Source organism: Leptonotus elevatus, chromosome 4, assembly GCF_054856555.1.
Source record: "Leptonotus elevatus isolate MCC_2025b chromosome 4, RoL_Lele_1.0, whole genome shotgun sequence".
In the NCBI taxonomy this organism is placed as follows: Eukaryota; Metazoa; Chordata; class Actinopteri; order Syngnathiformes; family Syngnathidae; genus Leptonotus; species Leptonotus elevatus.
The window spans coordinates 9,651,590-9,676,293 of NC_141242.1; the positions used below are offsets into that span (position 1 = coordinate 9,651,590).

The 24,704-nt window shown below is 41.2% G+C and overlaps 1 protein-coding gene across 4 annotated transcripts in view; it reads left to right on the forward strand.

Moving 5' to 3' along the window:
* LOC147175439 (multiple C2 and transmembrane domain-containing protein 2-like) overlaps positions 1 to 24,704 on the forward strand; it is a 50,245-nt gene that overhangs the window by 13,237 nt on the left and 12,304 nt on the right. For 2 of the 4 annotated variants that reach the window (XM_086074465.1, XM_086074462.1), the window contains 11 exons: positions 1,520 to 1,690; positions 2,268 to 2,398; positions 2,481 to 2,667; positions 3,831 to 3,924; positions 4,001 to 4,103; positions 4,171 to 4,294; positions 4,706 to 4,807; positions 4,886 to 4,960; positions 5,396 to 5,515; positions 21,197 to 21,316; positions 23,534 to 23,575. In XM_086074465.1, the coding sequence (XP_085930591.1) occupies positions 1,520 to 1,690; positions 2,268 to 2,398; positions 2,481 to 2,667; positions 3,831 to 3,924; positions 4,001 to 4,103; positions 4,171 to 4,294; positions 4,706 to 4,807; positions 4,886 to 4,960; positions 5,396 to 5,515; positions 21,197 to 21,316; positions 23,534 to 23,575 (1,269 nt within the window). The remainder of the gene's footprint in view (positions 1 to 1,519; positions 1,691 to 2,267; positions 2,399 to 2,480; positions 2,668 to 3,830; positions 3,925 to 4,000; positions 4,104 to 4,170; positions 4,295 to 4,705; positions 4,808 to 4,885; positions 4,961 to 5,395; positions 5,516 to 21,196; positions 21,317 to 23,533; positions 23,576 to 24,704) is intronic. The other 2 variants (XM_086074463.1, XM_086074464.1) reach the window with 2 other exon arrangements.

Consider the following 24,704-nt stretch of genomic DNA (forward strand, 5'->3'; position numbering starts at 1 on the left):
TGCGTTGGCAATGTTTTAACTACCGTAGAATTGTGTAAAATAAGTCACTGCCCATACACTCCATTATACAGTCACACATTAGCAGGTTACTTAATTTAATTTGAAACCTTAAATATACCACAAACTATGATCCCAAATCAGTTTAAAACTCACCTTGCAACGTTACAGTTAAAATATAAATGGTTTACGGATTATTTGATCTTGAAAAAATGCTCCGAATGATTCTGGGTAATTTTTACTAGCATAGCATCCCATGCTAAACTTGGCTCCTCCCTATCATGCTAAGATCTTGGAACATTTCAACATATATCTTTGACAACAAATAGTACTTTCTTATTAGCCAGGTCAATTTTGTGAAAAGTGGCAGTTTTTTTTATTTATTGCATGTGTGTTTTTGTTTACTAATTAGTTGATTTAGCCATTGTAACAACTGAACTCTGCTGTTGTCTTATTGTGCAAAACTAGTTGAGACACAACTGAAACCAAGGTTATAACCAGAGGTAGCAAAAGTACGCCCTCTACATACCGTAAGTAGAAGTGCATATATTTGTGTTATTTATTTTATTTTTTTGAAGTAGAAGTACTGATTCAACTCCAAAAGTTAAAATGTAGCGACTGTGAATGTTACAAAAGTAAAAAGTAACAATACATTTTTACTGCCAGTTGTATACAATATCCGTTTTTAGGGATGGGCAAGTACCGATACCAGGTGTGTATCGGGCTGATAAACGACCTTATTTCAAAGTAGGTACTTGTGAACAATAGAAAAAAATGTTTAATTTCACAAAATTTTCAGGTCTTTCATTATAATTATCTGTCATTGTTTTTCTTGGGAAATTGTATGTATCAGAAGTACTAGGGGGGTTTTGGTGCTTGGTACTGATCACTGAAGTAGTATTGGACATTACGCTTTAATAACTTGGCACACACGCAAAAACTTCACCACACTCATATAATAGTTTCCCTCTTTTATTAACTTGTGTATAGTTTGTATTTAAAGAAAAAAAAAAACGATACTCATATAAATTTTAGCATGCTGATCAAGACTAAACTGACAACATGTCCTACACCAACAAAACTTAACAAAAATGCTAAATTAGCATTAGCTGTATCTGTTTTTCAAATGAGATGGAGAATTATAATGAATTCCAGAAGCTGCCGTTTTTTTAGGTTGGCAGTGGCACCAACAAACAACTCTTTTAATTGAGGCCATAAATGGGGAATATCTTATATCCGAGTTTGTTGTTGTTGTTATTAATGCATCCTTCAATTTTGCCGCTGCACCTATATTTTCCACCTTATAAGTCTTAATCAGTCATGATCTCAACCATGGTTGTCTTTACTTCTCCCTATTTATGTATTTTTTTGCCTTTGTGTCATTTATTTGCAGACGTTGAAAAACACAATATTAAAACATAGTAAGGGGTAGAAAGTACAGATATTTGCTTTTGTAGGGACTAAAAAATAGTCGTGAGAAAAAAAAAATCTTCTCACCTCTGGTAACATCTGCATTGCACAGAAGGCTACGCAGTACCAGAGCCCGGCTGAGATGCAGAGGAGTCAACCTAAGAGCCGCTTGTGGACGGGGGCTCTCGCCATCACCCTGGTGGAGGGCCAGGATCTACCCCAGTACGGCCAAGGCGACATCTATGTCCGCTTTCGTCTCGGCGATCAGAAGTACAAGAGCAAGGTTCGATTTTTAAAAAGCCTCCCTGGGCCGGTTTCTCACGCTCTCCTGTCTCTTCGTGACACATTCTGTTTTGACTTCAAGTCTTTTCTTTTGCGGTTGGGGCTTCTCCGCCGCAACGGGTACCCGCGTGTGACTCACCTCCACCTTGGCTCACTGGGCCGTGGCACAGGCAGCTCATTAGAGTGGGCCGGGCTGCCATTCACTCGGCGCTGCCGGGCTCCGTTGCCTCTTTCATTTGCATACGCAGCACGCTTCTGTTCGTCTACCTGCACGTGTTTTTTTCCCTAGCACCCTCCCCAACCCGCCTCGCTGCTGTCGTGTCATTTCTTTGTAAACCTCTCAGCCGTCCCTCTCCACTTGTTTGTTTGTTTGTCGAACAAAGCCCATTCTAATTGGGAGCTGTCAGTGTTTGCAATCCCTGCGTGGCTACTTGAGTGTACGAGCGCCTCGTTTTCTCGGCTGGTTGTCCTGCAATGATGGCTTAATCCACCTGTCATGCCGGCACTGTCGAGTTTGATAACGCGTTTAATGCAAATGTGTGCGTGTATGAGATGAGTCTGTCTTTATTGCCCCTCAGAACCTCTGCATTCAAGCCAATCCCCAGTGGAGAGAGCGGTTTAACTTCAATCAGTTTGCAGATAACCAGGAAACTCTGCAGGTGGAGGTGTATTTAAAGAGAGGCAGGAAGGGTGAGGAATCGTGGGGAATGTGAGTACTTCCTGCTGGGTAATGTCAATGTAGCTTACTTTTCCAGTGCAACCAACTCCCCCCTTTTTTTGGTGTGTTGCAGGTTTGAGGTTGACCTATCCAACCTTGTGTTTAATGAGAGGCAGCTTTACACTCAAATGCTGGATCCAGGAAAGGGCAGGCTAGTGTTTTTGGTCACTCTTCTACGCTGCTGGGGGGTTTCGGTCTCCGACATCGAGACCGCTCCTTTGGAGAAGCCTGACGAGAGAGACGCTGTGGTGGAAACATTTGTGAGTATTTCCAAAAATAAAACAAGACATTTTGGGATGTGCAGACAAACTGTGGATTTATTTTAGTGAAATATCCACAGCTTTTATAACTATAATAGTGTTAAAGAGGAAGTAAAAAAAAATTTGCGACAATAATATGTTCTATGAAACCCCACTATTATAAATACGGTATTTTGGTTCATATTACATTAGTGGAATATGAGTTAAGCAGCAAAGTCCATCAATATTAGAAGGCGGCCATTTTGCCACTTGCTGTCAAGTGAAAATGACATCACAGTTGCTCAGTTCTCAGGTAACAACCAATCACAGATCAGCTTCAGAAAACAGGTGAGCTGTGATTTGTCGTCGCCTGAGCCCTGAGTAACTGTGATGTCATCATCAGTCGACAGCAAGTGGCAAAATGGCCGCCCCCTGAGATGAATAAAAATGGCTGGATTTTGCTTCATAACTCATATTCCACAAATGTAATATTATTAATAAAATAGTAATATTAACAGCTACCATTGCTTCAACCTTTCTCTTAGGTTTAGAGGCCGCATCAAAACCTTCTGTAGGCTCTAGCATAAAGAAAACATTAAAAAAAAATACATCTTTGGGAGCATGGTAATATTTCAAATAGAACGTATTCATACGTTTTTGCGAGCAAATAAGTTAAACAGATACATGATATAACGATGCTCTGGCAAATCTGTGATTAAGAAATAAACACACTATTTACTCTCAACTCAACTCCAGATGTAACAAAGCACTATACACAGAACATAAAACATTAATAATGATATTAATAAATCAATAACCAATAAATAATCAATAAATAACCAAGCCAAATCTTCTCCATTGTAAATACACCATAGCTTCCTTTTCATTGGCACTTTGCGTACAGGAAGTGCAGAGTTTTATTCCCTCTTGTATCACATGTTGTTTGAAGATGTTGAATTTAAATCTCCATTGACCACTCTGAAGGTGCCGGATCTTCTCTGTGTCAACATGACATTGTTTTTTGTTTTTTTCACAAGCCGAGTTTGAAAGTAAACTAGCAGCATGCATTTACACCAAAATCTGAGGTTAACGATTTGTTATTTCATTTGCTCACTTTAATCAAGTGGATGTAGTCCAACCCTAATTTAGTTTCTTTTACCCCCCCCCCTGTTTTTTTCCTGCAGAGCCTTACAAAGTCATATAAATGCATGGGAGAAATTGGTTTCCTCCAAGTCAAGATTTTAAAAGCAAATGAGCTTCCTGCTACAGACATCAATGGTAACCATTCACCACGCCGCTTTTTCACGATGATTTGATGTCTTTATTATTATTAACGCAGCATTGCCATTTGCAGGGAAAAGCAACCCCTATTGTGTGATTGCACTGGGAAATAGCAAACTTCAAACCCACACCGTCTACAAGAACGTCAATCCGGAGTGGAACAAAGCAATCACATTGTAAGAAGGTCAATGGCATATTTACATATATATTTTTCCCCTCATGATTTATATTGTATTATATTAGTCTGCTTCTGTTGTGTTGCAGCCCTGTTAAGGACATTTTTGATGTGCTGGAGCTGATCATCCTGGATGAAAACGGAGATAAAGCACCAGGCTTTTTGGGCAAAGTGGCCATTCCATTACTGACTGTAAGTCACTACATTTATGTACTGCAATTTTGTCTTGTGTAAAGAACTGATATTGTTCACTTTTTCACCATATGTTTACCATACCCCCCCCCCCCCCCAAAAAAAAAGTCTACTCCCTGTACTACTTGTCTACTGTGCGGTGTGCCGATGCAACAATGACTTTAGGGAGGTGTTGAGCCCCGAGTGTAATGCGACTCCCATCAAGACTCTAAAAGCATAGATTGTATTTTCACTCGTGGTGGAAGCACTTCATCACCAACTAAGCAAATTATCGATTAGTGTTCAGCTCTGTGGACACGGCACATGCAGGAGACACACCGCAAACACAAATGACAACACCTTGACACGCTGTGTTTGTATACAAGCAATTAAAAAGTCAATTTTTCACAATATTTCTGACTGTGTTCAAAGATTCAAAATGAGCAGCAGATTTGTCTCTACTTGAAGAAAGAGGACTTGAGTGGCCCAGCCAAAGGAACCATCACGCTTGTGTTGGAGGTTATATACAATAAAGTAAGCAGAAAAGCATTTTGAAGGATGCATCAGATAACTTGAAATTTGAAATGAACAGTTTATTTTGTATTTTGTTAGGTTCGAGCTGGTATTAGAAGTTTCCAACCAAAGGAAGAAAAATTTACAGAGGAAAACGTAAAATTCTCGAAAAAGGTATGACAGCCGTAGTCTTTTATGATCAAGCAGGGGTGGGCAAAGAAAATATTGAATTCCTACCAGTGAGCATTTTCCTAAACATTTTTATTTTATTATTCATTTATTTTTTGGGTATATTTTTGTTTCTCATTAAACAATCTGTTTGCGTCATTGTAAATTATATAATGAATAATGTTGGTGAAATACATTTTGATTTAATATATTCACAGAGGCCTATTCATTTTATATTTTTGATGAACTAAGTGATTAATTAACTTTAATCAAATAAATGATAAATTATGCAAAACATTTTTTTTTACCTCTACTATGGAATTAACTATCTATTGTTTTAAATTATAAGTTAGTCTACCACATGATTTTCAATCATAAACATCATGTCTCTTATACCCAATAATACTAACCGGTGTTTTGCTGCAATTCTTCCCCATTAAGGTTCTTGCCAATAATATCTACCGGGTTCGGAAAACCAGCACAGCGGTTCTGTACATGTTACAGTACATTAAGAGCTGTTTTCAATGGGAGAACACGCAACGGAGTCTCATCGCCTTTCTGGTAAGCCATTGCCTCACGTTCATGAATCGCCTTTGAGCCTCCAGGTGAGACATTTTTGTCTTGTTGGGGAGAATCGCTGGTTCCCTCCCCGCTTGTCCTTTTCCCTTCCTCATGAACAACAATGTCTGCCTTCTGTTTTGGTCCCACGTGTATGCGCTTTATCCTTCAATCAAACCCCGCATGGCTCTCCCTCAGTTCTGATGACTTTCGAGTCGAAATTTGGTGCGTGTGTGCGTCTGACTTGAGAGCAAAGCCTCCCAACCCGAGGGACGGCGTGAGGAGGGATCACGGTGGAGGATCACGTGGAGGAGTGACGGCCTGCCTCCGAGATGTGAACCAGCGTTTTAAATGTCTCTGTTTAGCTGTTTTTAATGAGGCGACGTGATCTGAGGTCCTAAAGTAAAATAATCTCAAATCGCCCCCGTGAATCCCCCTCAAGAGCGGCACGCTGTAATGTCATGATTAAGAGCGCACACTCGTCAGGGTGAGGAGGCGGTCACAGACGGGGCGTGTAGTGAAAAGCTAGCCTTTCGCCACCTTTCTTTCCGTCGGCGCCGTCTCAGGATGGCACGCAACTCGCGCCTGCCATATCCTGTGAAGCCCTTCACGTTGATCCCGAGGAGTGATTCGCCTTGAGGCTTTAGGCCTACGTATCTCAGCCTCGCCTGAAATGGCAAGACACACAGACAGGCAGGGGGACGCACAGATATATAGGAAGGTGGAAAACAATGCAGGTGGTTGTATAAGAAGCAGAGTGGGAGGCAAGATTGAGGAAGTGAAGGCTGACAGGTGACGGGTCAGAGAAAAGACCCAAGCACAAAGGTATGGAATGTACATGAGTTTTAGGACACACAATTTTAATCAGGAGTTGTTTTGTTTTGTTTTTCTTAAGGTTGGGTAACATTTGTAACATCTTTAACTGATTTTAAAATGTGAGGGACCTCCACGCAATCAGAACAAAAATGGCATTTTTATGCTCACTAATTTTCTCCAGAAGAACAAAACAGCACACCGCATACATAGTGATTAGGAATGCACAGAAATGACAATTATTGGCCGTAACCGAAAACCGAAAACGATGGAACTCAGGTCGTGCACTGAAACTCTGAAAGAAACTATAATGACTTTAAAACCTTTAAAAAAAATTCTCAGCTGGATCATTACTAATTGTTGAATTGTTGGATCATTACTAATTGTACTTTTGTCGAAAAACTCGTCGTCGTCCAAAAAATAAAAAAATCCAATTTGATCATAATGTAACTGGAATGCACTTTTTGCTTTATCTATACCTAATGTTTCTCAAAGCGCTTCTTCAAAACTTTACCTTTTAGAAAATATATCAAAGCATATCCGACTCATTGATGCAACCGCGTAAAACTATGGAATGGTTTTCTTTTTCAGCTTTAAAGCTGAAAGCTTAGCTACTGAACGTAGAATATTCCATTTTGAATCGCTACTGCCACCTACTGACAAAAAATGAAACTGCACATACCCTTCGTCACATTCACAACGCGCACACGACGTCACATCCGCAGACAGAGCGCAGGAAATTCAAATCCAGTCTGTACCAGAGGCTTTCAGGAGTGCCCATTGTGAAGAGCTAAGGTGTTAATCTAATAATTAGAAAAACATTTCAGTCATAAATGGTCAAATAAAGACTACTGTAAAGATGTTTTGGGGGAAAAAAAGTTCCATATTGCAGCTTTAAAATCCAACTTCCCTCGCCGTACACTGACACCCGCTCCGCCCCTCACCCCACCTCGATTTTTTGCTTTTTGGTTTAAATCCATCCGCGTTTTGTCATAGTAGCTAGCTAGCTAGCACTAAGCTAACCTGGAACATTACATCACATGCTATTCTAACACTCCTGTGACACTAATACACACGACAATAATTCCCACTTAAATACAAAAATTCTGATTCTGATTCATTTCAACAGTGAATTCATATCTCTATTCGAATCACCACTGATTTGGGCACAGCCCTACTCTGCACAACCAAGCATTATACAAAACTTTTTTTCTTTACCGATCATTCACAATCATCAAACAGAAAACGACCGTCTTAGCTCAAAAGGCTAACGAGTGGGCCTCTGTGTGCCATGCCCCTGCCCACTTCGAGGCCAGCGACCCCTCCTCCCAGTCATCATCGGCAATTAGGTTAGCGTTTGGAGCCGTCTACGGTGTAGTACGCCGCCGCCCGTGCGCTCTAATGAAAGCGGCTCCCACTCCTATCTTTATATCTTTAGGCAGTGGTAATAAGGTAACTGATTCCGACATTGACAGATGGCCTCTGCTTGCCTCTGCGATGTGCATAATTATACCACTAGTGTCTGCTTCTCCGGGTACGCCGGTAGGAAACGCCGCAGTTTGCGCCGCCGCTTCAATATACATTACAATACATTATTTATCAAGCCGGGTGGACCGGCGTGAGCCTTTTTACACCGCATACATCCTGTAATGCATTACAGCCGCCGCGGCCTCTGCTGGGACCGCGGGGATGCTCCTCACCGAGTGCTTTACCAGAAATACTTAGCTATTATATCACTCAGTCCCGCAGGCCAATTTTCTGACCTCGGCGCGGCATGCAGCCTCCATTTTTATCCTGTTTATGTAGATGCATGTATGCATTATGAAACACCTCATTGGCGTGTATAAGGTATTCAAATTATCACATGACGGATCATTCCTGCCGCATAAAAAGGATGCGAAAAGGAACATTTTGGCTGCTAACATTGTATTAGCAAGGAGTGTTGAATGGCTCGCTCAGTTACCGCCATACTTTTTTAAGCTGTTTCTTATTTACAGTATGTCCTCCACATGTTTGTCATACGATTATGTAATGTAAATAGGAGTGCTGTGTTTGTTACTTATGGTATGTTACAACTTGCATACAAATTTGGTTTACGTCATCAACGTAAACCAAGAATCTGTAATCAGAAAAAAAAAAGATAACATACTTGTGACTAGTTGGCACTGTAGTTACCTTTACACGACTGCTACCACCCTCTGTCACGGTAGGTCGTTTTTACAGACATGGCAGCTGTGCAGCTGACGTTTTTCTGATGGCGTTTCAACAGAAAGCTAATAACTAGTAACTAGCTATGACTTACAACAGTGTCAGCGCCGGATAGCCGCGTTCCGACTTGCGTATAAATTCACTGTTGGAAAAGAAGAGGAGGACTCCCTGTCTTGCCAAAAGCTGAGCTGCACTGTATTTGTTTACGGAGGAGACTTGTAGCTCAAGCTCCAACCAGTTGCACGTTCTGTACCTTACCTAATATGTTCCAGATTTGTACCACAACAAAAATCAAAATATAGAGAGTCCTTGGTTTACAATGGTACTGGCATGCGCTGTTTTGAGCGATAAGGAGTGAAATAATTAGCACAAAGGCGTAAAAAGTATGTGATCATACTGTAATTTTACTACTGCATTGGTGTAAATTAGTGATTTGTTGCTACGGTAGGAACGCAACTCTGTTGTATACTGGAGACATACTGGAATATTCACAAACTCCTGGGACACACATTTAATCAGCCTTTATTTGTCTTAGAATCCGAATATGAGACAGTTTGGACAATCCTACACTAAAATGAAATAGTGATAACTTGTTCCTATTTTTGTGTGTGTATTTTGTTGTAAGTAAAAAAAAAAAGAAAAAAAAGTGACCATCCGCATGGTGGAGTCGTCCTTAGCTCGTCTGCCGCCCACATGGAATATCTCTGTGTGGAGTTAACTTCCCTGGGTCATATTTTAAAAGCTTTGTGATGGCAATAAATGTTGGTAGTTGTAAAAAAAAAAAAAGTTTAGTTGAGTTTGCCACCAGTGCACTGAATATGTTGTGTAAAACGTATCTTACTAATTAGGTAAAAACATTATGTTGTTACACTCTTTAAAACAGATACGAAGTTCTGGAAGGTCATCAACATTTTCACAAGTGGACACAAATATAAACAAGAAAATTCAAATTTTTCCTCTCCCACCTCTCAGCGTGTTTGTGCTACGGTAATGAGCCTTGGATTGGAGCTTTTCAAGAGTTTGACAACAGCGAGGAACTGTGACAGCTAAAAAATCTTCATAAAATAACCTCCTTTAGATGTTATTTTTCCTGCTAAGATGCAGAGCCAGAAGAATGTGCTATACATCCTCCAAAAGGGGTCATGCAGAGTTCTTTGTTGCATGTCTGAATGCAGCCTTAAGATGGCGCTATAGCACTGCAGGAGATGGTGAACGAGGGCCATCTGACACTACCCCCCCCCCCCCCCCCCATAGGAGCCCTTCTTGGGGAACAAGTTAGTTGTGAGATCCTACGTTTTGTGAGCCGTGCAAAATACAAGTTGGAAGAGAAATCTTAAATTAGCACGTATTAGCCAGGCAAATTAATCGTCTTCAGAAGTTCAACTTTTGATTGAGAGTTAAAGAGAAAAGGGATGATTTGCACTTGAAAGCTGATTCGGAGCCTCACTGTCATTAGAAGTGCTTAAAGTATTTAAGGAGAATTAATATTTCAACGTGCTTGGGAAACCTGTATATAGCTGGAGTGGCTTTTCTTTTTGACCCTGCCAGCCGCTTTTTTGACGGCCTGTGAAATGCTGATTGGCTCTCATCACACACTGTAAAGATGGCATTTGATGAATGTTTGATGCGGCGCCGTCGTAAATACGTTTGGCAGTGCAACTACTTAGTTACTGTACTTTAAATAGATTTTTCAGGTTATTGTAATGGAGTATTTATTTTTCTGGGAACTTTTTGTTTTTACTCCCTATGTTTGAAAAATGCATGTTGTTCCCCTTGCTTTGTCAAAATGGCTTGTTATTTTTTTCAATCTCAGTTGATGACGAGACAAGTAGAGAGCGGTAAAGAAGACATTGATTGAGAGTCTGACTCAGATTTGAAGAAGCAAGATATTCCTCTTTTTATATCCTTGTCTAAGAGCAAAGTTTGATGTTGAATGATTTGCGGCGTCATAAGCACCTCTGAAAAATCAAATCGGAAAACATGCATACAAACCAGGTGATCTTTTTCCCCCCAATTGAACTATCATTAGCTAAATGTGCATTTTTGTGTTGTTTGCAACATTAGCAACACTTTGAGAGCTTTTGTTTTTAAAAACAACTGACATGTTACTCTTCAGGTTATCACCACCACAAAACGGGCATTGTAGAGGATACATTTGTATTTCAGAGGCTGTACTTTTTACTTTCATTTAAGTAAAAGAGTTGAATCAGAACATCTACTTTTACCAGACTCCTTTTTTGTACAAGAGACTGAAATACAAAGTGCGAGTACTTTTGCCATCTTTGGTAACTGCCGATATAATCGACGTCAAGGCGAGGGCAGGGTTCATCTCGGGCCTGCCGGGGATCTCGGGTGACCACCTGTGTAGAACCCTTGGCAGTGGCGGCCATTAACCAGAACACCCCAGATCAAAGACGCAATCAGACTCAGTGGTAATTGTTCTTGTCAACACCCGTCCCTGAAAAGTGGAGGCTTTGGGAGTCCAGCGGCACGGCTGTTAATCGTCTCCTTGTTTCTGCTTTGCATCTGTTTTCTCTCTCCTTTTCGGGGGTGACAAAAAAAAAAAAGTTGGAGGCCTCAAAAGGAGTGCCGCTCTTCACTCCCGTGGGGGTTACGCTCTCTCGCTCCCCCCGAGCTGTGGGAGTTCTCACAGCTTGTGCGGTGGGAACGCGTCTAGCGGGAACAAAACCGACGACGGCCGTGACGGTGAAGTGTGTGTGCATTCACGCCGTTTGGAGTCGGTAATTTATTAATTATTAAACAATACGCCGGCAGCAGTTCCTGATTTAAGGCGGTATTGCGACCACGGTATCGGGCGACAGCTCTCGGGGTCGAATGAATGCCATGTGCAACCTTGAAACACAGCCTCTTTATTAGAGCAACTTTTCTGTGAAAATGATGACGACTCACATTTCACTCGTCGTGACTTCTTAAAGTCTAATTCATCACATTAAATCCGCCTCAAGATAACATATTTGCTCACATAGTGGTGCCAGGTGGTTATTTACAGCGGTGTTTCCCAACCTTTATTGATCCAAGGCACATTTTGTTCATTAGGAAAATCTAACAGCACACAACAGAACAACAAATGTCACCAAATGTGCTTATATTGAAGTGATGATCTTATCATAATTTATCGACATCTGGTTCTGTGTCTTTTGTCGTATGAATGACAACAGTAATTGTAATTGTGCCTTCGCCATCTAGTGGATGGGAATTAAATTGTTCTGCCTGTCACTATACATCACTGACATAGATTGATGAACACAAATACATTTGTAGTAAATAAATAATTTTCAGACTATTAAAGTGAACATTGATTATTTCTAGCGGCACACCTGATGATCTCTCATGATCTCATTGGGTGGGAATAAGAACTACAGGCATAGTCGTGTTTGGGCTAAGGCTTTTTTCTTTCTTTTCCGAAGGCATTATTGTATTAATGTACTGTATATTGAGTAATAGTCTTTCTTTTTCTTTTTTTTTAAAGTATTATCAGTAGTTATTATGAAATTAATAAGCATGGTAAGATGCTTTATCACAAAAAAGCTAAAAAATGCGATGTTCTCACGGATATTATATATATATATATATATATATATATAATATTTTATATTGTGGGTTTTTACATTATATTTGCATATTGTAATGCCCTCCAATGGGGAAAAAGTAAATAAAAACTCCACAAAGCTAAATATAATAAAAATATATATAGTGAACGATTAATTTTCAAATTATACAGAAACGGAAGCCTGTGGTTGTCTCGCTATCCCCCCCCCCCCCCCCCCCCTCAAATATTTAATACAAGTTACCCCTCACGGAGGAATGCTCTGTGTTTAACCCCACCGTGTGTGTCGTATTTTAATGACTTACTCGCCACCTTACTGGCCACAGTGGACATCTCAAGCCCAGGCGCTTGAGGCGCTGACCCACCCCTCGCCCCAGTACGGGAAGAGGAGGGGGGGGGACCCTATGCCCTGGTGTGTTAATGTATGTGTGAGTGGAGCTGACAGCGAGTCCATGCCATTCCCCCACCCCCACCCTTTGGGTAGGGGGAAAAGGCTCACATGGCAGATATGTCACCCAGGAGGTCGCTCAGTGTTAACGCACCCGACACGGATTAAACACTAGTGGCCAGCGCCCGAGTGCGGGGTCAGCGTGGCCGCCGCTGACAGGCACTACGGGACCCCCTGCTGACCGACCCCCCTCGCACTGGTGCTGCAGTGGCCCTGGCATGTGTCAGACATGCAGGGAGGGTGAGGGGTGGGGGCTTTGGGGGGGGGGGGGGGGTGACGTCTAGATCTGGCCCTTGGGAGCACATGCTAATGCTTTGCTTGTCGATGGAGAGACTGTGCAGACGTCCTTACGAGCATTTTCTTATCTTCTCCGCACAAGTCGGACAAATTGGTTTATTTTTAATTGCCTTGAAGTAAGTGACAATGACTGATCACTGCTAAATTTAGTTTCTTTTTTTTCCCTCAGTCAGTCATGCAGTGAAGTAGATCTGTTTGCCTTTTCATGCCTGAACAGTTTTGTTTAAATACGGAGATGTTATATGTCGTTTCATCTTTGCAAATAAGTTGAAAATGTTCTGAAGAGGAAATTTCAATTCAATTTAGAGCAATACGGCATTACGTTATAAAAACATCTACCGTATGATATAATCCCAGAGGTGAACATTCTGTCAATATTAAAGGAAGGTGTGTCATTCCGTCAATGACAAACGGCCATTGTGTTTCCGATTATCTTTTAACGAGAAACTTTGACGGACTAAGCACTGCCGGAAGTGGGTTTTATATGTCAATGTAATCATCAATAACTGGATCAGTCCTAACATAATTTTGCTGACGAATGAAGGAAACAATGACTGACGGCTATTTCGCTGAGGAATAGCGATTGACAATTACAGTTTGGTTGAAATATTGATGGATTGACAATGACGGAAGTGTGTCCCGATTGTTGATGAATAACGGACGCTCAAAATTCATTGACTCGCCCACCTCTATATAATCGTTGATATCATTATTTTGATATGTGGGGTACTGTGTTAGTTTTCTTGCTACACTAACGTACGTAACGTAGTGTCTGAGATGGTATAACAACAACAGTTTCCGTTCTATTGCGTCATCCTTGTGCCTTACTTTCCATCCGTGACCAATCAACCCGCGCTTAATCCTACAAATATCTTGAACGTAAATTGATTAGGCATGCCTGTAGAATAGAGCACAGGAATGACGTGCTACAGATGGGATTGTTTCTGTTACAAAACTCACTCAATAGCACTCTTGGGCTATGTTAACTAAAAAATAAAAAATAAACGTTAAATTTTGTGGCTGTCTATCATGATAGTGCACCAAAAACTACTACTACTTCTGAGAAATTTGCCCAAATGAGGCCCAATTGGAATCAGTTACAGATATGCGACATGATTTTGTAGTCTATTGTTCTCTTAAGCAGACTGTCAAAATTTGATGGTCATATGCAACAATACATGTGTGTGTTATTTAGTTTCAATTTGTCTTGTTTCATTATTGAGTCAAACAGCGCCGTGAATCTGGATCAGCATCGTTTTGCTGGAACAGTAAGGAAAGGACATGCGAGTAGCAAATGGGACAGGACAGGGTTAGTGAGCCAGTCAATGGATGCTACCTGTGTGCGGTGTTGTGACTATGAAGTAAATTTAGTCCCAACAGGGGCTGTTTTATTTTATTATCAGTTTACCGAAAACCAACCTTCAATTACACAAGTTCATTCATAACTTGTAAATAGAATTGCACTCCAAGTGCAACTGACCTCTACCTGGGAAAAAAAGCAGTTTTCCCTCCTTTTCATACTCTCACCAAGCAGCCACTCTACTATATGTTTCCCTTCCTCCTCCTCCTCTTTCTCCTCCTCAGTCGATACAACTTGAGCTGAGCGTATGTGAAATATTTATTCAGAAATAATTTGCTCAGAGCGCCGCGGCTGCCCACATACACTCTCTCCTCGTGCCCCGAAGAGAAATCTTATCTGCGCTTCCTCCGCCTGCCTGCCTGCCGACACCCCTCCCCTCTACACCCCCCCGCCCATGAAAGCCTGTCCCCGCACTGGCCCGAGCTCAACACACATTACATGTCTCATTGCTCTGCGTTTACAGCTGCTTGAGAGCCCCGACGCTCCTCTGCAACCGGCCCTCGGTTTCAAGACCAGCGACAAGCGTGTGTGCCTTTTGATTTGATCAGATTTTTCTTATCGTGTTAATTCATTACACCGCAAAAGACATATTGAGCCTTTAAACGTCATTTCTAAAGTTTGACTGGGAGGGGGGGTGGATACCTAGAACCTCACAAAAAATATGACTGCTGGTAGTGGTTCTGAAACTATGATGATAATTGTAGTGATATTTGCTGCTTTTTGCAGTCACCAATTACTACTTTCTTATTTGTAGAGGTGGCAAATCCCGGTCCAGAAAGTAAAATCCCTGCCACAGTTTGGCTTTAGCCCCAGGTGCCAGCTAGCTAGCTCCCTAGCTAGCGCCCATGGTGCTTGTTTACCTGCTAGGGAGATTGCTAGCTAGCTAGTTAGCATCAGGGCTCAGGGTGGCGAAGTGCTACCGTCACTTGCCTTTGATGCAGCCAGCGTGGGTTCGCTTCCCCGCTTCTCCACCCGGAAGACCATGTTTGTATATATGTGTGAGTGTATTAAAGAAAAGGAAAAAAAAGATAGCTAGTATCAGGGGCTAAAGCCAAACTGTGGCCGGGTTTATATTTTCAGGACCTGGATTTGCCACCTCCGCAATATTTGTTGCAATCTTGTGACATCATCTTAAGATATAAATTGGTGTATTATTTTAAGCAAATGGGTTCCGCAGAAATAAAAGGCAAATATGTGAATTCGTATATAGCAAACCGTGAAAAGGTGGGGGTTCACAGTCTCAGTATTTTGGAGTCCATCTTGTAAAGGAAACATTTGCCAATATGCTGCTACGCCTGCCAGTCACTCGCATAGTGTGGCTAAACTGGTCGCCACCCCCCGCCTCTTCCTCTTGTTAATCAATTTACAGGATGTCAGAAACTCTTTTGCGGCATGTCTTTGTCCCTTTTGTTGATCTTTTATCCTCTACGCTCCCTCCCGGGAGAGCGTGGGTGGCACTGGAGCCGCCATGCTTGCTCAGCTTTAAGTTGTTTTATTCACACTTTGAATCGCTGAGTGCTTTATTATTAGGTGCCTAATTCCATGCTACTAAGCAAAGGGCGGTGGTTGTGAGGGATTCGCGTGCTACATTCAGTGGAATCATATTAATGGTGCTATAAAACAACTCTGTCAGGCTGTTCTTAACCCTGCTGGCAGATTTGCTTGCCCTCTTTTCCCATCGCTTACAGGTGGCTAAAGAGAGTGCATCTCCATCATAAGTACAGTTAAAATTCCTCTATGTGCTAATTGTTTTATGAATACATTGTTTCTCCTCCTTCCCGGCCCCCCGCTTGGAATCATGCAGTTATTTTTCAGCTAAAAGGTAGCAACGCGCCTCCCTAATTTATACACTAACACTTGTTCAAATACAACACATTTGTTAGCCCAGGTAGGCAAACTTTGTTGCTTAAGAGCCATATTTGATTTTTAATACAGACAGGTGGGTCAGGTCACTTGTAGATGAGGTTAAACAAAATGCAAAGTAGTTATAATAACAATTTATTCACATTTTTAAATTGTATTATTTATAATTCATTCAATTCTAAATAATTAAGCAACATTTAAGAAATTAAATAAAAATGCATGTATTGTTTTATTTCAAATATGTAAATTTCCAAGTGTTTATTTGAACAATAATAAATATAGACAGTAATTAATTCTCTCTCTCTCTCTCTTTTTCTCTCTCTCTCTTTTATTATTATTTTTTTATGTTATTTAACCCTAACTCTTATTCTGATTTTTCCATTCTGAGACAAATAAAGTTTCCCTTTCCTGTTATTTTATTTATTTTGAATTAATTTAATTATCATTAATGTATACATATTATAATAATAATAATCATCATCATGAGGTTCGGTTAGTGTTTTTGTCATATTATATTTACTTATTTGCAATCCACAATAATTACAATTCCTAATAAAATAAATAATTGTCATTTTCAAATGTTATCATTTAAGTTAAATTTTCTTAGCTGTGAAGCTAAAATGTAATTAAATAAATGAACACAGTATGTGTAAAACTATAATTATTTCATGTGAAATAACATTGTCATAACATTACAGTTCTATTTTCATCAAATTGAATTTTTTTCTCTCGAAATATTCCGATTTTTTGTGTGTTGTGATGATGTGAGAACTTTTTTCTCATAATGTTGCAACTCGTGTTACTTGGTTCAGTTATTATTTTATTATTTACAATAAATCAAAAAACAATAATTTCATGAGATAAATACATTACAATTGACCAATCTGGGTGGGAAATGGATAAAAGAATGTAACATTTACTACAGGACTCTTAATAATGTTTGGTGGACCAAATTAATGGAAGTTGTAGGCCATATGTGGCCCCTGAGCCATACTTTACCCATCCCAGTGTTAGGCACTTGTGCCGCGTGCTCACCTACATTGTTTGTCATCTCTTTGCTTTGTTTCGTCTATTGCCTTTAACGCATTTGTCATGTTTCAGAAGGTCGAGGTTTCGCTCACCGAGTGTAATTTGTTGATGGAACGAAGGTGGGGAGGGAGAAGTAGAAAAGCGCCTCCGTTCGTCTTTGACGGAAATTAAAACGCGGATTATTTTTATACAGATTTACAGTTGCACTTTGTCTATTGCGTCCTTTAATCACTCAACCGCTTGCTAATAAAACACAAGCCACTTAGTTGGGGGGAATTAGTCTCGTCTCCTTTCTACTGAGGAGACATTGAGCAGGAAGAGTACATTTCTGCCTCTGCTCATTACTTTGGGATACTTGACAACAACCTGAGTGATTTTTTTTTATTTTATTTTTTTTACCACCCAGATGTTTCACTTTTCATCCCAAAGAAATCTTGTAAAGGCAGAACACACCAGTGAGAGAGGAATGGTGGAGCTATGTCTGACAGTTTTGGTTTTGTAGCCTCATTTAGGCGCTCACTTTTCTCCCGACACCAGGCATTGTCTTCCTGTAGGCTTTTATCTTGTCCGCTGAGCCGGAACGTAGCGAGCAGAAATTTGCATTAGTGGGCGATTATGAATACCTGTGACAGATTCTCTCCCCCCTTCGGGCGGAAATGAATTGGCCTCCTCTGTTGACTCGCGCGGGAAGATGGAGGCCGAGCAATTAGACTTTTAGTGGCTAATGCGGCAGCTTTTGCCAGGCGAGTGCAAGGAGGTGCGACATTCCTGCTGGGCCCGTGTCACTTTTCCTTTCCTCCCTTTTTCTCCCTTTTTGTTTTTTTTATCTATAATGGGAATAAGGGGGGGAATATGACAAGCTACCAGTCGGCCAGCCAGCTGAATTCCTCGGGGGGTGAGCATAGCTCTGGAAGCGTCTCACGGGAGCTGAGGTGAAAACACATGACGCAGGTTATTCATAACAAAGCCTCCATGCATATTCATTGTTTACCTATTTTTTTCCCACTTTTACCCCCCACTTGTGCTAGTTTGTCGCTGTAATGCAAATGAGCTATTAAAAGAATAACAGCAGCATATTGTCTATTTGTGAAACTCGTTGTACAGTAACCCCCCCGCCTATTTGCAGATTCACTGGTGACTGCCTGGAGATACGAGGAACAAAACTTACAAGTATTTTACGATACGAACTGTCGATTCTCCAATTGTTCTTTTTTGCTTTGATTTGAGAGGGAAAAAAATGATAGGAGCAATTTATAGCAAGGAACTCATCTCAGCTCAGTTCACAACAAGCCGCAAAAGTATGTGTTGCATATTTCGAATAACCACGTATTTTTGCCTTTAAATTGGAAGGCAACCTTAAACATTTCTTGACAATAATATGTTATATGTGACCTCGCTAGTCTAAATATGACATTTTAACTAATATTATATTTGCGGAATGAGAGTTATGACGGTTTGATCCATCTCAACGGGCAGCCATTTTGCCACTTGCTGTCAACTGTAGATGACATCAATGTTGCTCAGGCAACAACCAATCAGAGCTCACCTGTTTTCTGAAGCTGAGCTGTGATTGGTTGTTACCTGAGACCTGAGCAAGATTGATGTCATCTTTAGTTGACAGCAAGTGGCAAAATGGCCGCCCGCCTGAGATGGATAAAAACGGGTGAATTTTGCTAGCTAACTCATATTCCAATAACACAATATCAGCCAGCCAATACCATGTTTAGACCAGTGGTGCTGCATAGAACATATTATTGTCAAAAAATGGGGTTGACTTCCACTTTAAGTCCATTACCGGAAGTTTAATGCTAACACATAGATGGGCTAATACATGGCATCTTTGTGATGGTGTGAGAAAGTTTTAAGGAGTGGAAGATATAACAATATAAGAATACTCGACAGTTATATATTCTTTATCCTCTGTGAAAAACGACTAATATTACTGCAGAATACCGGTTCACTTATAGTAATGGAGTGAAACTCTTCTTCATTTGTGTCTAACTCACTACACTATGCTGCATCCTAGTGGCCGAGTCGCACAAACAAATGAATTCATCATGATGCACAGATTGTTAGCTACATAGAACTTTTGTTTTGTTTTCTTCCTGTTTTTCCCCTAGTCTTTTTTTCCAGGTTCATACTGTGCCTCCCTTAAAGTAGCAGAGCTTGAACTATGTTTTATTTTATTTTTTAAATGTATCTAAGAAACATGGGTCGGTCATTCTTATTTTCATTGTTCTTGGACAGGTTGTAACTGGATAAATAAATCAATAATATAATCTGAAATCAACTGTACTGTACTTAAACAGTGAATCACTGATGTACAACTTGCCACCAATACAACCAATTGTGTTCTTAATTACTTGCGCTTTTCTTCTTCTTCACAATTTGCAGCAATCCTCGGTCCTCCCTACGAATAGCAGCGGTTTACTGTCGTCGTTTCAGCTCACCTACTGCTCTGTCAAGGATACTAAGTGGTGCAGTGGAGAGGCTCGGGGGCGTTTGTCGGCATTACTCACTGTTCCCTGCGTCCTGGTGCGGCACTAGGTAGACTGGCCCCCGGGAGCCGACGTGTACACGCGCCAAGCGTGGTGGCTGTGACACGAGCAGTCTGTTGTTTGCGAGGCCCCGCTATACCGAGGCCCCGAGCTCTTTCTCGCTCTCTCCGTATTTCACGTCCTGTCTCGGGCTTTAATGCAAACATATTGTTCCCTCTCCAAGCAGCCTGCAGCTCTTTTGAGCCTGTTGTTATCTTCTAGCTTCAAGGCGCTAGCATACTGTGAGTGCGGGTTCTAAATGTCATTGCAAGGTAAAAATGTACTTGCTCTAAAATCTAACACTTTTTTTTGTTTACACTTATTTGGCTAACTTTGATTGAATATGTGTTTTTTTTATTTTATTGTCTCACATGCCAAAAACATGCATGGTAGGTTCCTTGAAGACTCTGCCCAGCACCAGTCTAGCACAAAGTGCAGTGTAACTGTGCGCACGGGTGGAGTTTTGTTTGTTTTTGGTATTTTGCTTGACAAGTGCAGATAGAATAAGGCATTTTGCACTTTTGTGGGATGGAACAAAGCCAACTCCCAGCCAATTGAAGCGGCTCCCCTCATTCCCATTAAAAATCAGGGAGGTGCTTGACATTGCGGAAGCAGAAATTGACTCGATTGGCATTTGCAAAGTTTGTTTATATACAGGTTAATTGTAAGATCTCCCCTTGCGGGTGATGTAGTCGACCTTGCATGTGACGTGGCCAATTAGAGACTGCCTTGAACCCCGATCGTGCACCTTTTTTCACCCTTGGTGGCAACTGACAGTCAGGCCTTTCCTGACTTTGATCTGACTGAAGGTCACATTTGTCAATATGCCTGCACCCTGTTTTAACAAAAGAAGCGTAAATTAATATACACATACTTTGCATAGTTTTGCTTTTATAGACTTAATATCGGGGACATTTTTTCCCTCCTCCTCCTTGTCAAGCGGCTGGTAAAATCCTTTTCACACGTTCCTGATGATTTGGGTTATAGGCAGACTCATTAGACTGCCACTAAGTGGCTTTAAAAGCAACCATCCAATTAGCACTCCGCTGTGAAATGCAGCGGCGTTTCGTGCGTTACTTCTTTACAGAATTATAAGAGATTACGCATTCAGCATGATCCGCCTTATTTCTACCGGGGGTCAGGATCATCGCAGCCGAGGGGGTAAACGCTGCAAATGCTCCTCCGGTTGCCATATGTGCCTCGTCAGAGCTTCTCGCTGTCTCTGACTCTAAGAGGATTTGACGCGCTGGTTAAAAAAGACGGCATACCGCGCCTATCCGTCATACTTTCTGTTCAGCAAGAGTGCTCTATGCCAACACAGCGCTATCTCCGTGTGTATAAATAGGATTTGGACGTATTAAAAAGTTGTCCCTTGAATTTTCAGACATAATCTGTTGCCAAACTCTCAAAAGGCTTTCCAGTCTGCGGTGCTTTTTCAAGAGATTTAAAATGCGCTTAAATCAATTTTAGATTTTGTTTTCGGTGCACACATGGGGATTTTGAAGATGCATGACTATGATGAGCTGTATCGCATTTAATCTGTCCTGTCCTGTCTCCTCAGATCTTCCTGGTGACAGTATGGCACTGGGAGCTCTTCATGTTTCCCCTCTTCCTGCTCCTGCTCATCGGTTGGAACTACATGCATCTCCGTGGCAAGAACGGCAGCTCCAACCAGGACCTGGTGAGGGAAATTCGCATTGCAGTTTGCATAAGTAACCCAGCACGATAAAGACACTGAAATCTACACAATCTGTGATTTACATATTATTACAAGTCTGTCTTTAGGCTTAATACCCGCAGTATCTTTCAGTGCTGGCGTACGACTCAAAAAGTGGGCAGTTTGACATAATTTATTGGAATTATAGTTAAAGTGTGGGTAGGAAAAGTGTCAGTCTCATGTGTGGGTTGTCGGTAATTCCAAACAGAAAAATGGAGTGCAACAAGTTCAAATTAAGCCCGCAGGGTGTTAGACAAAGTCGACAGAGGGAGAGAAAGCACAAAAAGAAAGTATGATGCGCATTGCAACCATACAGAAATGTGCCATCAACGTTAAGATTTGAAATAGAGACAGGAGAGGCCATTTCAATGTAACCTACAAAATTCACCGAACGCAGAATTTGCCACAAAAAAGGAAACAAGAAAAGTTCTTAATAATCTGTTTTTCTATCCTTCTTCAAGATAATTGTAAGGCTAAAGTTTGATGAAAGAAATTATCTGCTCTGAAATGAAAAATGTTGCCTGCCAAATTCAAGAACAATGCAGCAAAACGGATTGAGAAAATTTATCATGCAGCAAACCGAAACCAAAGCACCCAGACAAAATAACAAAGGACTTCGTCAGGGGCAATAAATGAATGATTTTAGACCAGCCAAGTCAATGGGTCTCATTCACGAACGAACAGTGCATAAGCACAAATCTGTGACGTGTTGTTGATGACTTGATATGTTCGTGCTTGAATTTGTGCGTACAATGCGACCAAATTTAGAACTTCCTCCGTACACAAAAATAATGACGGGGCAGCCTTCGAAATAATGTTAAAGTGGAAGTCAACCTTAAACATTTCTTGATAATAATATGTTATATGTGACCTTACTAGTCTAAACATGACATTCTGGTTAATATTACATTTGTGGAATATGAGCTATGACGCAAAATCCAGCCTTTTTTATCCATCTCAGGGGGCAGCCATTTTGCTACTTACTGGCGACTGAAGATGACATCAATGTTGCTCCCCCTGAGCAGGCAACTACCACTCACAGCTCACCTGTTTTCTGAAGCTGCACTGTGATTGGTTGTTACCTGAGACCTGAGCAACTGCGATGTCATCTTCAGTCGACAGCAAAGGGCAAAATGGCCGCCCCCTGAGATGGATAAAAACGGCTGGATTTTGCTGCTTAACTCATACCCCACTAGCACAATATTAAACAGAATACCATATTTAGGCTAGTGGGGCTGCATAGAATGAGTTATTGTAAAAAAATAAAATAAAAAATGGATTGACTTCCCCTTTAAATCTTTAAAACCTTAAATCTTTTACCCAAGATTCCGAATGTATTGAAAATCCATCCGTCCGTCCTTTATCCGAACAGTTATTCATAGCGTACTAACTGAAACATTGAATTTGCTAACGTCATCAATAACGGTGAAATGGACAATTCTCATCCCTTTCACCCTCGTTCCATTCAAGGGCGAGTATGCGTATGTACCGTATTTATATGTTTACATGTAAACAAACACACAACATCCATCCATCCTTTTTGTATCGCACGCTTTTAAGCTAGCGTTCTCCACCCTGCAGAGAAGCGCAATGGGCTTGATGTTTGCCCTACACACGCCTCTGAAGGTTAATGCTGTTCACACTTCCGACTCGCACCCCTGCCACAAGCCTGGCCCGCTCGCACATCCTCCCCAAAGTGATGCCCCATCAGCAGCCAGTGTGTTTGCGGCTGCAGGCAAAGGTTGCATCCCTGGGCAATGTTAAAGCCCGAGCTCACCCTCCACATGCAGTTGCCGTAGCCCTCCGGGTGCCAATGACAAAAGCTCCGTTCTCAGGCAATGTCACAGCAGGGTCAGGGATGACTTGATATAAAGTGATATCGGCAACAACATCCAAATTAAATGTTTTTTTTTCTTCGCCCCCTGGTTTTTTTTGTGTGCTTGCGTTGCGAAGAAATGAGATTGCTTTGGTGTGACAGTGCTCGCGTGAAGAAGGTTCTCTTTCACCTTTTCCTTTTGTCTGAGGTCACCTCGTGATGCCGTCTCTATGGAAACAAGCCTCTCCCAATAGGGGTGAATGTACTCAAAGGAAATTTCATTACGAGGTGTTTGTTAAAAATGCTCCCGTCCCACAAATGCACCATTCACTTGAATCTCTCTCTGCCCTTTTATTTTCTCCCAGGTAAACATGAGCATGGGTGAGGATGAGGAGGACGACGAGAAGGTATTTTATCTCGCCTCGCACCAACATTTTTACGGGATAATGTGTTTTGGTGCTACGTCTTGAGGTTTTATCAATAATCCAGGTGCACCTTTTAATGTTTACCTTGAATGCTGACTGACTGAGGCTTGAGGAAAGTTTTAATGTCACAATATGTTATGGCTACTGTAAAGCCGTACCATTACATTATTATGAAAACAATGTGTTTACAGTATTAATTGTGGCTAAAAAGTGAAGCATTGAGATTCTTTGTTACCAAAATGCATGAGTGCAGTCAACGAATTGGGCTACCAACATGAATACCGATAGGAACATCGGAGGCCGCAGTTTATCCTTTGCAGCAAGTTGGTATGTGTGCGAGGGTGATTTGCCGGGTGTGCCGGTATGAGTTGCTGACTGTAGTTTGATCACGACTGTATGGTAGGGGTGTGCTCAAAAAATTGATATGGGAATATAGTGTTGCTAACCTCTTTTCAATACTGTACACGTATCGATACGGAGACGTCAGAATCGAAATTGCACTTTCAGTCATAACGTTTTCCAGTGCCCAAAGCTGCTTCTTGTTATGCAGTGCGCATGCATTTCAATCAGGCATGGCGATGGCGGTAAACCTGAAGCGCTGCTAACATTAAAAGAAGCAAGCGTTTTTGCCATCCAGCATAATAAAAATATCATTTGGGTATATATACATGTCTGTTTTCATATGGAAAGTAATGTAAAGTATCAGAATACGTATCGCCTTGAAGAGCATGTATCGTGATGCGTATCATATCGTGACCTCTGCATCGTGATACTTTTATTTATTTATTCTTTACGTTTTGGGATGTCTGCATTCAGATTCATTCCATAAATGTGAAAACGTAAAGATATGACAAAACTGGACATAAGTGTTTTTCACAGGACAGCGACAATATTTAGAATTTGTGAGGAAACCAGAAAAAAAGCCATACAAACGCGAGATGGAGATTTTTCACCACTGTGAGGCAGATGAGCCAACCAGTATTCCGCCATGCTGCCTGTTCACATTATCAACTACTAGAAATGTTTCCCTGCATAGCCTCTATAAATGACAGACAAAGCATACCTTGCGGTATTCGACGTCACTTAAATAAATCCACAAAGCTCCCACAAC